This window comes from Xenia sp. Carnegie-2017, unplaced genomic scaffold (genome assembly GCF_021976095.1).
Source record: "Xenia sp. Carnegie-2017 unplaced genomic scaffold, XeniaSp_v1 HiC_scaffold_22, whole genome shotgun sequence".
Classification (NCBI taxonomy): domain Eukaryota; kingdom Metazoa; phylum Cnidaria; class Anthozoa; order Malacalcyonacea; family Xeniidae; genus Xenia; species Xenia sp. Carnegie-2017.
Genome location: NW_025813485.1, coordinates 6,363,705 through 6,378,468, shown reverse-complemented (window position 1 = coordinate 6,378,468; position 14,764 = coordinate 6,363,705). Strand labels below are relative to the sequence as shown.

The window sequence follows — 14,764 nt, the reverse complement described above, 5'->3', positions numbered from 1 at the left end:
TTCTGGCATTCTGGCTGCTGACGGTACCGATATGATTTCAGGTGTAACCTTTGATCAAAGCGGCAGTTTGGACCGTCTTATTTCGACTGCTCCCGAAGATGAACGAATGGGCATGCTACATCCGGATTCTGTTAATTTTGCCGAAGTTGAAAATGAGCCGTTTTTGGCTAGCGCAGTCACTTCGGATGTTTCTGAGATGGCTGGAGTATCCGATGTCGAGGGTATCTTTCAAACGCTCCCTGGAGGTGCATCCGATTCACCTGGCTCCTTACATGTTGAGGATACGTACGGATTTGATACTGCTTTAGGTAACTAGATACCGCTTTCCTCCTCTTTGTTACTTCTTACGTCATTTGTGAACATGTGGCTGTTTAACTAAGTTTACATATATCAGAGAAATTTATGACTGAACTGTGATAAATTGCCATTTAGTGGTCAATACAACGCCACTTTCTACGTTTAGATTTTCAGAATTTACAGATTCAGTTGTGTTTATTTGTTATAAAAATGCGTAAGAAACACAATGAAAAAAGTCTTGTTTATGTCAATCTTTTACTTCATAAACAAGTAATTGAAAATCATGACTTCGATATTCTAATTTTTTTGTCTTATCTTCAAGGTTATTTTCTCCCTAGATTATTCGAACGACTAGTTTCTCTGCGTTTATAGTTCTAATATTTTGTATCTTGATCAGTTGCTTTGCATGCAACTGAATGTTTTCTAATTCGATGCATGCCATAATGCAATTGCTAGATTTATAACGTCAAAGTCAATTTGATTTATTTTTTCTAACTGAGTGGAGCCGAGCATTGCTTTTTTTGGTGTGAAATGTTTTTGATTTTGTTTTCTAGACCCAACATTTGATATAGATGCAGAAATGGAAGTTGCAGATGTAGCTGGTTTGTCCTCTGATTCATCAACATTTGACATCAGTAATGTCTACGAACCAGGAGCGTCAACTTCAACTGCTACTGGTAAACGACCACCTTTTTTGTTTATTAATTATAATTTTTCACTCTCCTTTTATTGTTTGTTAATGCACGATTTAATTCAGTGCTTGACTGAAGCCATTGAGATCATCGTTATTTATTTGTTGCATTCAAGATGCATTAAATGAAACAGTTGCAAACCCGTAATTCTCCGACTAATCTGGGTTTATGTACTTTTGTAAACAATTTTTGATGGGTTATTATAACGGAAGACTTATGCACATTTGGGATTATACAAAGACGACCTTAAGTGTGAGCAAATAAACAAGCCTGCATGTACATAAAAGAGGAAAACGAACACTAATAACACCAAGCATGAGTATGCTAACTGGGCTGATATTTTGTAGCAGGCGAAGCCTTTTCTAAAATCTTTTTTAGTTACGCTTCAACTCATTGGCTGAGGTTTGTTTGTACATGGGGAGGGGGAGTGTTATAACTAGGGGAGTTTATTGTTTGTGGTTTACTCTAAGTTTGTTGGGTTTATTTTTCTCTATATTCATCTTAACGAGAAGCGATGGTCCTTTTATTACGCGATCATATTCTACGTACTTTACCTTTTGCATAAATTTCATTCAGTATTAGCCAGTAGTTTTAGTAAGTTTGAACATTTTGGTGAGTTTAGTCAATCAAGATTTTTTGCAATTGTTTTTTGTTATGAAGGTATTGATGATAATACGTTCGAAATTGACCCAGCATTTGATTTGGATACGTTGCTGGCTTCGGGATAGCAGGCGTACGAATGATATCTAATTGCTGAAGCAGATAAGTTGAAAATCGGAAATCATTTGTACAAATCAGTTATGTATTCTCTGATAGTGTCATCAGCCTAATAATGGCGTCCGTATCGTAAATGAAACTAATTTAAACTGAGTCAGGGGTGATATCTTGGCTTATACTAGAGTGAAGAATGGGCGGCAAATATTTAGAGTAATCGCACAGGATGTGGTGCAATTATTGATTTACATAAAAAAATGATATATTGATTATGCGTATTGGTATACTTCGATAATTGTTCATTTAGTTTAGCATTTCTTGCAAAACCTCGACCCTACCAGCACTTTTTTGTGTATGTTGGTTTTTTTTATCAATTAGACTGTCCCTCTTGTTTTCTTTTTCAAAATTGCCAATTGCACTCTTCTTAATGAATCAATAACCAGAACAAGCAGATAACATCAGAAAATCAAAATAAAGTAAATTCCGAATGTAGGCATTCCATTTTCTTGATATTCAAGATGAGAAACTGTCTCTGTATCAAAACTCTTGTTTCTCATGTTGAATATCAAGAAAACGAGATGTCTACAATATATTTGGAATATGTTTTAATTTGTACTTAAATAAATTTTAGTTGCTATTCACACCAAGTTGTATATAACATCGATAGCTATCCATCAACTTTTATACATTTTATACTTTGTGTATACGTTGACCTTTTTCAATGAAAAAGTAATTAATGTGAGAAAGAATTTAAAACGTCTTATTAAAAAAAATTATATGTGAACTTTCAAGAGATAAAGCCGTTTAAAAACTTTTTTAGTAGCCCGTCAGTCTCTAACTCAATCTACCTTATTGACACTGGAATGAAATTCACTCAATTATCGATGGATATCGTGATTTCGGTCAAGTGATGACGTCATGAAATATGTAGGAACGTTAACACCAACCGCTGACAATTTCGTAATGTTGGGGGGAAGGGGTGGGATGCGTAGAACTGCTAAATGTTTCCTGATATTGCGAGTTGTCATCTAAATGATATTTGCCTCGGAAAACTGATGTGCTCTAGATCTTTCTGCGCATGCTGGATATGGGAGCGCAAAGACATAGGATTTTGGGAACTAGAACAGGTTCTTTGATCGGAGACTGTCCCTTTTACTTTGATTGATATAGCTCTCACAAGATCCTTGGAGTGCTTCAAGCTGCATGCTAAATAAACAATGCGAACTTATGAAACGTAGCTGTTGTATACGGGCAATGATCCTGTCAACTTTAGCGAAAGGGATGCCCAAACGCATCGAGTATTATCACTGTTTTATCGATGAATAATTGAAGAAGTTTTCTAACCCTTAGACGTGCCTTCATTTCTTCATTAAAAATCCAGAGTTTTTCCATTCTTCAAAATCAGTGATGAAATCTAGCGCTGTTAAACCTTGACAAAGACCATAACAATCGTGCGATTAGATTTAAGAAGGGTGCAAGTTCAAGCTCCTTGTCAATTTCACGCAGATACTTTCATTGAGGCCCTGTTTACACTATACCGGATTGCTATAATATTCTGTATTAAAGACAGTGAAATTGTTCAACGTCAGAAACACAATCAAATAGACTAAATCTATCAGTTTAATAAACTTTTATGTCGTGATGAGCGAATCCGGTGTAGTGTAAACGCAGCCTGAAAAGTTGTTTTGTGTTGATGCTATACCTTGGTAGTTTTTTAGCTTAATATCAGCACCTACATGAAAATTAGTGCAAACGTTGTTAGCAAACCTTTCTTTGATCTAACTTTGATAATTTCATTTTGAACATTGACAAGTTAACAATACAATGAACAAAATATACAATTTACTTTACGTACCATTTGCAATCAAAACACTAGCATTGTAGATGCAGCTACTTTTTGCGGCAAAGAACAGCGGTGACATAGCATCCGTGTTTAAGGCGTTTACGTCGGCATCCTTCTCTACCAGCATCTCCAACAACTCACTGAGATCAGGATTAGCAGCAACATAATGAAGAAGCCTGAAAAAGTGTCATGTAAATTAACAACACAAAATCAAATTTGAGAGTTGATCACACGATGTCATTCAACATCCATAAAATTCCTCCTGTACTTATTTTATTGGTAGTGTCATAAGGAGTTATTAATAGAACTAACGTTGACTTATTTCCTACGCGTCCAACATTTAATATTGTAACCTTTACTTTTCGCTCTATTGAGTTGTATACATGCCTATATTCTACCAAACATACGTGTTTCCTGCTGCATCAACACATCCAGGATCTCCTCCGTGGTCTAGTAAAAATTGCATCGTGGACAGATAGTTCGAGCTAAAAAAAAAACATGGATATGTTGTCATCGCTTCGAACGAAATTTTACTAATTTTAAATAAAACATATACGTGTTACACATGGCATAGAACAACGGATTTTGATAGGTTATTTATTTAATGCTTTGTGGTTGAAAACAGGAAACTACGTATATCTTTCTTTACACGTGGGTTCTTAAATAAATCACAAAAAATTAGTGTAACTATATTTTGTTTTGAAAGATGTACAATTTCCCCATCATGGCCACAACTAACAAGATTGGAAAAAACGTGAATTTTGTCTACTTTAAATTTCACTATACTGAAGAGAGAAATGAAGTATATTTACCATGACATTTCACCGAAAATGATTTTTTGCATGAGTTGATCAGCCTCGTCAGGATAAAATGCAAATTTGTTCGTAGTTAACCTGGCAAAAATGTATACTTAGTAGACTACAGATATCGAACATTTGTGTGATCATTTCAAAAAAAAATCATTTGAATATCGTGTTCTCAGTGAATCTCATACCAACATGCAACATCTAATTGATCATTTGCCAAGGCCAAGAAAAGGATCGATGGCGAATCCTATATAAATCAAGCGAACATGAAAATCTGCATGTAACCGAAATATTTAAATACTGATCAATCATAGGGAAATTAGGTTGTGACACTTATAAAAATACGCATTTCGTATGAATATGTTACCTTATTTTTCAAACTGAGTTGTTCCTTTATCAGACCTTCCTGATCATATTGAAGCAAAAGTTCAACAACATCAACTCGACCATGCAGTGCACAATAATGAACCGCCATCATTCCCTGAAATTCAATAAAGATTCTTGACATGGTATACATATTTATGTTACACAAAAAGGTCAAATGAATATCTAGTTCATGACAAAAGGCTTCATTGACTTGTTTTATACATGTGTATATGTGTAAACCTTGTGGTTTCTTGCTGTTAACAATGGCTTCTTATTCAACTGAAAAAAAAATACTTATTTTAGATATTAGTGTATTGCTCACGAGACTAAAAACTATACATGAATATGTGAGGATTTGAAATAACATCTTACAGCTACTTACTAAACTTTCCATACATTGAAGAAAATCGTCTTTGATATGATCCCCATAGCAGAAAACATGAAGTGGTGTGTTACCATCATCATCCACCGCATCAATATTTGCTCCTGCCTCCAATAATATCTGGATTCATTGCGAACGTTTGTCACTTTTGTGTTTGATAAATGGCTGTTTTGCGCACATATTTTCTACTTACAAAGTTTAAAATTTAACAGCCGGAAGACATGTGTATGTGAATTGCTTGTTTGTGTAAACAATCTATTTTAGCTACTAACGTGCAATGGCCAGTTTACTCGGCCAATTTGCCTAAAACACCTTAAAATACCTAAGGTCGTTAACATAACACTTCAAATGTAATGAAATGCTGTTCGGGTATATTGTACCAAACGACAAATTTTTTTTATCATAAACATGTTTCGTTTATTTCAAATGCTTAAGAAATCTCGTGCTTTAACGATCATATGGATATATTGTACCAACCCCAAACTGTTTGCAACTTTCAATAAAAAAATTCACGATGCACTTAACTAAAAAGTTATGGAAGAAGTAATCAAAAACAACTTGAAAGACTGCATTTATCTGAATTTGAAAGTATGAAACAGTGGCGGACACTTTATGAAATATTGGGGGGGGGAGGGGGTCGTCGTCAAGGCATGCGATTTCTAGGGAGACTCCAGGCATGCCTATATGTATACTTTTAAAAAATTCCAGAAATCAAGTAAAGGATTCCTGCACATATTCCTAGACACACAACAAGATTTAATGCATCTGCTGAGACTGGTACAATATAGATGTTTATCAAATAATTATAATTTAACATCTCAGTGATGTTATGTAGGTACGATTTTAGGATTGACGCAGATTTCTATTCATCAAAATTATTGAGGGGGGCTAGAGCCCCCCCTTCCCCTCTTTGGTGTCCGCCACTGGTATGAAGGTTTCAAAAAATAGGGTAAAGTAACAAGGCGACTGAACTAGTTGATCGCCGTTTTGCCTCCTTGTAGAGCTGTACCATTTTGAAGCAATATTTTACGTTTTATTTGCAATATGCCGAATCATCAAGGAACAGAAATATTTAACCCGTAAATCCCGTATAAGAATCGACTTTTCAAACCTTCAACGTGTCTTTATCCTTTACCCGGTGTAATGCAGTTGCTCCTTTATAGTCTGGTAATCGATATTCCTCCCTCCTTCAAAAGAATCTAGTGGGAGTTTGGATGAGCATATTAATGTTTCAGTAATCTTATTGGTTGAATACATTTTGCAAACATGAGTATATACCTTGACCAAAGACCCTTCGCCAAAATGTGTAGCTGTATGAAGTAGAGTGCTTCCTTTTAAACATCTGAAACAGGAATACGGTTTATAATATTCTTTGATGTATTCAGTGCTTGGCAGAAGTGATGTGTATAACTGTAATAACGACAGTTTGATTTGTCGTTGTATAAGGCATGCTTAGAGTGTTAAGTATCTAATTGTGGTTATTACATGTATTGATTTTCGAGATTAAGTACAAGTGGGGCTTAGGTTTTGAGATCATAGAATTGGAGGGGCAGATCTTAAAATTGAGATGGTGGTGCTCAAAACTGAACGTCGGGTTTTAAGTAAAGATGAGTGAGGTTTTGATTTTAAGTTGGTGGAGCTTAAGTATTAGAGAATTGCACAAATTTTGCTGAGGTGCCAAGTTAAAGAATATAAAGAATGCGTGGTCAATGTATGTAGGACGAACATAAGAAAGATGACGGAGGTTATTTATAAAGAGTTGGTGGAGCTAATAGTTGGCTTTGGTAATTTTGTGGTTCAACACGTGGTATAGTTATGGGAATTTTTGCGCTTGCCTATTATAAACTTCAAAGCACGAAGGCAACTTAGCAAACTTTATTTTACTGTCACCACTTAACACTTGGCATTCTCTAAACAAAATTATGATGAAAATAAATACACGTGCATAAAATACCTGCTGCGTAAACTGCGAAAAGACATTCCTCCAACAGATTGTTGCTCTATGACTTCGGTTAGTTTTTCAATGTCCCCGTTCACAACTTGCCTTACAAATGATCGCATGTTTCGATCTTTTCTAAAACAACACATCATCAAAACAGGTCCTTGCACACTGTGTCATCTTCAACCACATATTTAAACTTCTTAAAAATTGCTCGCAGCTCACCAAGTAACTCCGACGTGAAAATTTCGTTGTTGATGATTTCAAATGCAGTTTTACCGGAAGAATTTTTCTTGAAGATGTTAGCACCCCATTCAATCAGCAACTTAAACAAACAAGGACTTTAATGAGAGCATAGTGAAGGTCTTTGGATGACTGTATGAGAATGACCTAGGGCTAGGGGACAATTACTATCAAGACAATCGTCTCGTAGGGCATTCTACTTTAAGAGTGCAAATCTTTTCTGAAATGATCGCACTTTGTCACCTCAGCTACTTCTCGTTGCTTTGCACTAACTGCGGCAAAGAATGGCGTACAGTTCATGTTGTTTAAAGCATCCATATGTGCACCATGCTCCAATAGATATTGTACAAGATCCTATGGATAGACATAATTAAATATTAATGAATTGATTTTAACTGTGAGAAGTTAATGATAAATACTGGAGAACTCATTTAAAAACGAAGTGCTACGTGTAACACACCACAATAAGGCGACAAGCCATTGATTCGTCGATTAACTGGCTCAAAAAGTACATGTTTGCTCATTTACTATAAACGTTATCTTACAAAATGTCCATGACGACATGCCAGGTGTAAAGCTGTATTACCAGAACCACTTTCTTTGGAGTTGATAAAGCTCTTATCTGACTGGAAAAACGTCACCTGCATAAAGAAACAGGAAGCAGGTCTTGATCTGATGCCGTTTACATGCCCAAGTGAAGATTCATTAAAATAGCAATTAGAGTGTTTGAACTCCATTACTTTTAGAAATATATTAAGTAAACATACTAGCTTCTTTACTGTATCAATCTCTGCTGATTTTGTAGCTTTAAAGAGCAATCTTTGACAAGGCAAAGTACTTCCAGGAAATATTTGATAAAGAAACCTGTACAAAAAACTCAATTACAACAACCATTTCCACACTGACAACACATACACGCAAGTACATTCATTTCTTACAAGGATCCAGCCTTTAAGATTTTGTTGCGAGACGGGCTGGCAGCAAATATCTGCAACAAATTATCGCGAAATTTTAATTACTGAATTTAAAGAATATGGAGACGACATGTTATTAAATTTAAAAATTGGCAACTGGTCATTCAATGTTTCTCATTAAATTATATAACATTTCAAAAATGGGAAAGAATTTTGCACGTATCCGTCGTCCATTAAACAAAATATTTATATTTTTGCTTTTGTTTACTGTTCATGTATATCAGAATTTAGTAAAATAAGTCGGAGACGTAAGCTGTACCCCGATCATATTGTCAGCTTAGCGGTTCTATGGCACCTTACTTACGAAGTATGACGAAAACGTAGATTAGTGCATCCTTATTACATTCTTAGAAATATGTTAAAAGAGGGTAAAAATCTGGCTGACTGACAAAGGAATCTTAATTTTTGGTATGCTTTTATGCAAACAGCTTTTATATTGCACAAAGATTGTTCGTACAAAGATATAAGTTTGTACTTCTTAAGATCTATTAGGGATTTGAGACAGTGTCCTTTCGAGGGTCTGAATATGCATCCGAATATGCATTTTGTTTTATATAGTAAAACTGCAACTGCCAGCAAAACTAAAGCCATGAGGCTGACGAGGTCCATTAAAGGTCCAAATTCCTGGTATTTGCAAGGGCCTGGACCCTAAAAGAATCCGTATTGGGCAAGCTGACCATTAAATATTTTTTTCCTTTATAGCACCTAACCATTAATGGCACCCACGCTTTTGAAGGAAAGGGGTCATATTGTTATGTTTGTAGCTCCTGGACTTTGTACTGTGTACATGGCGATGCAAGTTTTAATTACCAATGCTATTGATTTGTGTTGATGTAATAACGTTAGAGAAAAAGTAAGAAAGAAGATGGCTTAAAATCTTGTTTCATACAAAGAATGTTCAAGAGTGTAAAGGACTCGATCAGTACTTAATAGTGAAATGGTATTTTTTACAGTCATATTATGAAGACAAGTTTAATAAAAAATGAAACATGCAGATCATGCGGTGGAATAACAAGCAGAACTCCCAGAGGGACCCCAGTAATGAAAAGAATAAATATTCTGGAATATTAAACAAGGGATTGCCTTAAAAGGAGAACATTTTCTAAAGCAAGGTTACATGCTGTACGAATGCCATGTGACTGATGTTGATAAATGATGCAAACTACCGCACACTATTGGTGGTTTTTATGTGCGCCATGTTGGTGGACTCCTTACAAAAGAATATCATTAGATTTTATTGTTTTTGGGCGACATGATGGATGCTCTTTCTTTGTTGGCTATTCCCTTGAGACACACATGAAAACCAAGAATAACAAATGACTGAGCTCTTACTTTGTAATCTGGATAAGACCTTGGGTTAATATCATCTACAGTGTCCTTGATGCCGAGATGTGCTCGAAGGCTTTCTGTAAAAGAAAACATGAAACTTCTTCAGCAGAATTCTTGTTTGGCAAAATTGCAAAATTGAAAGATTCCATGGATGAATACAACTAAACGAGATTTAATGAAAGCCAGCTTCGACTCATTTAAATGGTTTGTACAAAAATTTTCATTGAATTATATTATTTGCAAACAACGTTACAACAAAAACTTGGGTGGCAATTTTAAACGTCTTATTGTGCACGTGTACAGAAATGTCATTGCAAAAATTGCTCATGTTTAGGGTCATGCTAGCAATATGGATTTGACTGTCTTTTGTATAATATGTGATACAAAATAACAGGCTCTTCAAAGACATGTGTAACCCTGACTATGTCATACACAATGTAAAAGAAATATTAGCACTTGTAACTTGAGACAAATAGAGAGCGAAGCTATTCTTTTTGACGATTGTACTTACGATTTTCACCCACGTCATCAACGAATTCACCTGTTGCATCAAAAAATATATTAAAGCCTGGTTGTATGAAATGTGCCCAAATTAATGCTGTACTACAGTTTGCAAGGTGCAAACACAGTTTTTGTTAAGTCAAAAGCCTTTCAAGTCTAATACAGTTGATAAAAGCGGCGTAAACGAGAAGAAGTAAAATTTAAATTTATTTTTTCTGATATTCTCGACGGAGTAATTCGCAAATTAAAGTGACGCTGCTGTAATTATCGCTTGAGCATGTGAATCTCAAGAATTGTTCATGAAATCTAATGGTGCTGCAAAAAAATCAAAAACTATGAAACTCAAACAAACAAATTCGAAGCGAATACAGTGGACAAATACTCGTTGAGCAAATATTTGTTTAGCCAAGGCACTGTTTAACGTCACTCGAATCGCATTATCTGTGAGTGATTAACACACATAATACAACTTTTACATGAAAGAAGCTGATTGGAATATTGAAGTGACTGGTCCACAAAAAGAAGTAAATTTTTTGTGATAAGGTTTTAATGTCACGAGAAATCGTATTTTTATACGAAAAGACGGGGATGGATTATCCAAATGAGAGCCAATCATTGAAAAGATGTGGCTGTTTATGTCCAGCATTGTCCATAGCAAATGAAAAACAAACGATTCAAATTATTCTACATGCCTGATTGGGTGTTCTGAAGGATTATTTTTCTGTCTCTTGATATAATTTCTTTCGTTCTCAACTCATAATAACCAACACCGGAGGTGAGACTCTATGTTTCAAACATAAAACACAGAAAGAAAACACAAATTTTTCACAGAGTTAAGAAAAACACAGTCCACGAGTTCGAAAATCTTATAAACTTACTAAATTGATAATCAATGAAACTGTTAAGTCACTTATTGTCATGTTTCTATACGTGATGAAAATTAAACTTTAAGAAAATTTAGCCTCGGAATGCAGGACAAAGTATGTAATGATTTCTGTTACCTTGGTACCCTAATTATGTCGTATTTATCTTGTATTCTTTTCGATACAATTGTTCGAACCTATAACAAAAGTAAACAATCGTTGGCTTGAATGCCCCCGAAGACACTTTCGGTGACATTGAGTTTCAGTTGGCTTTCCAGAAAAAAAACGTTATTAATTGATGGTGACGTACTTCTAATGATATGACTGTTTTAAATTTCACCTACATTATTTTGAATAGCTGCTATATCTTTCATCCATTCAGAACATTCACCGAGATCAAATTTCTGTTCCAAATCATGAATTTCTAAAAAATAACTAATGTTGCGATAAACACGTGCAAGAGCACGAAGCTGTGACATTGATCTGTGTTATATGTCTAGGATGTCAGGTTTGAAAAATATTTCAAGCTAGCAATGATTTGAGAGCGAAAATTGATTCTGTATTTAAAAGGCAAAATTTGCCTGATAAACCAACAATTGTTTTGTTATCTATTTTCAATAACAAGAAAGATTGTAAACACTGACGTTGTAGGCAGAAGCATAACGAGAGTATTCAATTTATAGGTAAGTGTTTTGACTCATTCATTTATTTTCACATGAAGTTGATGATTTGCTGACAAAGCCTCTTAACAGTTTTTTGAAATCATAATACTAAAAGACTGTAATACTGAAAGGGAAAGACAGATATCACGGACCACGAGTGAATGGATGAAATTTTCTGGATATCATAAAATTGTCGACTGCTTTTGCTGGTTCGAAAAACCCATGATCGTCAATCTTATAAATATGAGCGACCATTTTTTTAAAAAAAGAGGGGAGAGGAGCTATGGAACATGACACTAATGAGTATGTATAGCTTCTACTGGTCTGGTAAAGCTTAGCAAATAAGCATTTTGAAAGTAATAGATCACGGTTTTCAAAATTCAATTTACACGAGTCGAGGGATTGTTTTAACCAGCTCAAACTGTAGAAATTCAAGTCAGATTGTATGTCATCTAACGCAGCTGACATACGTTGTTTGCAATCAATAAGTGCTTCTTCTAATACAGCATTTTCAAACTTTTCGCCTCCATTTTTCCAAATCATCTTTAATTTCTAACTTCCACAACAGCAATTCATTCTATTAAATTTTTAGGGAAAATTCAAATAAACATCATAGCTACCAATTCTCTCTGTACTTAATGAAAAGTATATATATAATTCTTGAGTTGCTATCCACTTCTAATGTTTCAGAAAACAACTAGAAATGACGAGTATGCCAATTTTTTATAAACAGGCACATTGTGAACAACAATACTCTTCAAAAATACAAAAAGGTAGCTAAACAAGTTTCTGTTTGCGTTACCATTCTCTGTAGTGCTGCCCGAGACTGTCTAAGTTTATAACCACACATAAAGAAAAATGCGAAGTAAGAACAAACCGACATGATATCTGCCTGTAAAGTAAAAAAAATTATTTCACGTTTGTTTGAAGAACAAGATCCACTCAGATTCCTCAAATTTTTAAAAAACAAGTTATATGAAAATCTTAAAAGAGAGCAAGTTGGAGTTTTTGATGCAGCATTTAATTAGTTGTTGCAACGACAAGTGGATATTTTGTCTACTTTTACATGCACAAGGTCTATAACTCTATATCATTTTTATATATATTTTGATTGAATGATCTGCCGTATAAAACATTGAAAATCAAAAATTTCTAAAATGTTGCTCAAAATTAGCTCTAAATTATTTTATGAATCATGCCGCGAGCTCATAAAATATGCTCATAACATGTCAATTGACCAAAGCACGGTATTTCTAGCTACCTGAGCAAGATCTGAAGCATCAAATGAGCTCGATGATTTAAAAAATTCATTTGCCGTACGAAGAGCCAGGTTGACTGTCCATCTAATCATAAAAAATAGTTCTTACCATTTAAGAGAAAAGATGATTTGGGAACGAATAGTTATAATACCAAAAAAATACCTGTCGTTTAGAAGAACTTCAGTTGTAAATGTTTCGGGAACAAAAGAATTTACGAGCGCACACAAAACCCTAATAAATATTTATGTTTTGCACAGAGTTACAGAAATGCACATTTTTACTGAAATGGCTACGGATAGATCGTGGTAGATCTTCGATTATCTCAGTCATATAAAAAGGAAAGAGTTTAACCTGCTGTCCGTTAGATCATCTAGAGTCTAAAAAGGAAAAAAACTGGAAGAATGGTAACAGAAAAATCTGTCAAAGCATGCTTAACAAAAATGTCGTGTTGAAAAAGAGAGGAAATTATTAAAAAAGCAGCGAAGAAAGCTAACAGACAAAAAGGCATTATGAAATCATAAGTATACTCTCTTGCGTAAAACAGATCGATTGGAAAGAGTTGAAATTATGTCTGCGTTTCACACAATTGTTCATTTAAGCTAAAATGATTTCATTTGCATCGGAAATGCTCTTCAGTTATTTCGATATGAAAACTTAAGAGACTTGGAATAAAAAGCTTATTTTTACCATTACTCCACGACTGAGCATGCGTCCTTCTCTCGTCATCTATCAATAAGGAGAAAACTTTACGTAGCATGAAAACAAAGAGGAAAATTTCGTCATTTCTGACCTTTAAATGTGCATTAATCATTTCCAGAATGCAAGCATCGGGCTCAGGGTAACCATGGCTGAAATGCATAAAGTGACTGACTTCATAGCAGTCTAAAGTAAATCTCAAGTGCCATACACTGAAAATGGTTACTACACAACAAGCTTTTCGTACATCTGCTATTACATATATTCAGGCTTCGTCATACCTTTTAGAAAATTTTTTCTCAACTTCCTGTAATAAGTCAATTGAAAAAGAACTCGTGAAAAAAAGATTGACAGTTAAAATTGTACAATGCAACAATGCAATGTATCAGATTTCATATTCTCACTTTCAAATGACTTACCTCGTCACCAATACATTTTGATGGAACCCACTTCGTAAAGATAAAAAAAAACTTAATTTGATGATTTCTCTAAAGAGGTATCTTTCTAAACCAGTTAACTCTAAATAAGGATTTATCGTACCGAGAATGCTGTGCCAAGTATTCTTCTTGCTTTAGTTTGCTGTAAATCATTCGATTTACTCCAAACAAACCAGATATCGTGACAAACGAGGCACCACAAAAGTTCAAAAACCTACAGAAAGAAATAAACGGGAAGATTAGTTTCAAGATTGATTTTTCAAAACTATGTAACAAAGCGGTTGATGATCGATTTAAATTTTATTTGCGACGAATACTCACTAACAGGGTCGTGCCTAGGACGTTATTATTTGGAAGTAATGTGCATACTCATCTATTCAGTTGTGCCGACTGATTTCTTTCGAAAGCCAACTCTGTTTCAAAAGAAATCGGCCTGTCAACACATCTGAATAATTGAGTTTACACCTCTTTAAAAGTTAACGTTCTAGCGATAGCCTCGCTTTCAACAAATACGAGATAAACAGTAAGTCTGGTTTGGCGTAAAACGTTGGCTTTGTTATTTTCATAGAGATGGGTCAAAAGATCAAATTATAACAAATTTCATAGAATTATGCTGACTTTTCCAGAAAATTACGAGAACGTGTCAAAAATATCGTTTTTGTTTTAATTGAGCAAGCTTGGTGATAATTTATAGAAGCTGTTATATGTATGTGAATTCCATCCTACAAAGTCAAGCCTCACCTGTCTTGAACTTCTCATAG

At 34.7% G+C, this 14,764-nt stretch overlaps 2 protein-coding genes across 2 annotated transcripts in view; one reads left to right on the top strand and one right to left on the bottom strand.

Annotated features, from left to right (window-relative positions):
• The first annotated feature begins 31 nt into the window (after positions 1–31).
• On the top strand, positions 32–1,975 carry LOC124447191. Its single transcript, XM_046998084.1, has 3 exons — positions 32–308; positions 852–974; positions 1,650–1,975. Exons 1-3 carry the CDS (start codon positions 32–34, stop codon positions 1,715–1,717), a joined length of 468 nt encoding a protein of 155 aa, XP_046854040.1. The 3' UTR covers positions 1,718–1,975.
• Positions 1,976–3,061: 1,086 nt separating this feature from the next.
• Positions 3,062–14,764, bottom strand: part of LOC124447185 — a 16,262-nt gene continuing 4,559 nt past the window's right edge. Inside the window, 33 exon segments of the mRNA XM_046998078.1 lie at positions 3,062–3,132; positions 3,406–3,435; positions 3,559–3,722; positions 3,954–4,031; positions 4,359–4,439; positions 4,541–4,599; positions 4,720–4,833; positions 4,959–4,997; positions 5,101–5,220; positions 6,212–6,287; positions 7,055–7,144; positions 7,198–7,364; positions 7,526–7,636; positions 7,828–7,923; positions 8,050–8,146; positions 8,221–8,270; positions 9,589–9,662; positions 10,779–10,869; positions 10,965–11,010; positions 11,088–11,146; positions 11,294–11,373; positions 12,082–12,138; positions 12,140–12,188; positions 12,414–12,503; positions 12,873–12,954; positions 13,033–13,101; positions 13,222–13,247; positions 13,558–13,596; positions 13,661–13,718; positions 13,848–13,873; positions 13,986–14,015; positions 14,107–14,217; positions 14,745–14,764. The exon segment at positions 14,745–14,764 is cut by the window's right edge and continues 44 nt beyond it. Of these exon segments, the coding sequence (XP_046854034.1) occupies positions 3,062–3,132; positions 3,406–3,435; positions 3,559–3,722; positions 3,954–4,031; positions 4,359–4,439; positions 4,541–4,599; positions 4,720–4,833; positions 4,959–4,997; positions 5,101–5,220; positions 6,212–6,287; positions 7,055–7,144; positions 7,198–7,364; positions 7,526–7,636; positions 7,828–7,923; positions 8,050–8,146; positions 8,221–8,270; positions 9,589–9,662; positions 10,779–10,869; positions 10,965–11,010; positions 11,088–11,146; positions 11,294–11,373; positions 12,082–12,138; positions 12,140–12,188; positions 12,414–12,503; positions 12,873–12,954; positions 13,033–13,101; positions 13,222–13,247; positions 13,558–13,596; positions 13,661–13,718; positions 13,848–13,873; positions 13,986–14,015; positions 14,107–14,217; positions 14,745–14,764 (2,450 nt within the window).

Excerpts from the sequence above, each read along its gene's own strand:
- LOC124447191 (XM_046998084.1), top strand. The coding sequence starts at position 32 with ATGATTTCAGGTGTAACCTTTGATCAAAGCGGCAGTTTGGACCGTCTT. Across the intron at positions 309-851 it reads CGGATTTGATACTGCTTTAG|ACCCAACATTTGATATAGAT; the intron begins GTAACTAGATAC and ends TTTGTTTTCTAG. Across the intron at positions 975-1,649 it reads GTCAACTTCAACTGCTACTG|GTATTGATGATAATACGTTC; the intron begins GTAAACGACCAC and ends TTTGTTATGAAG.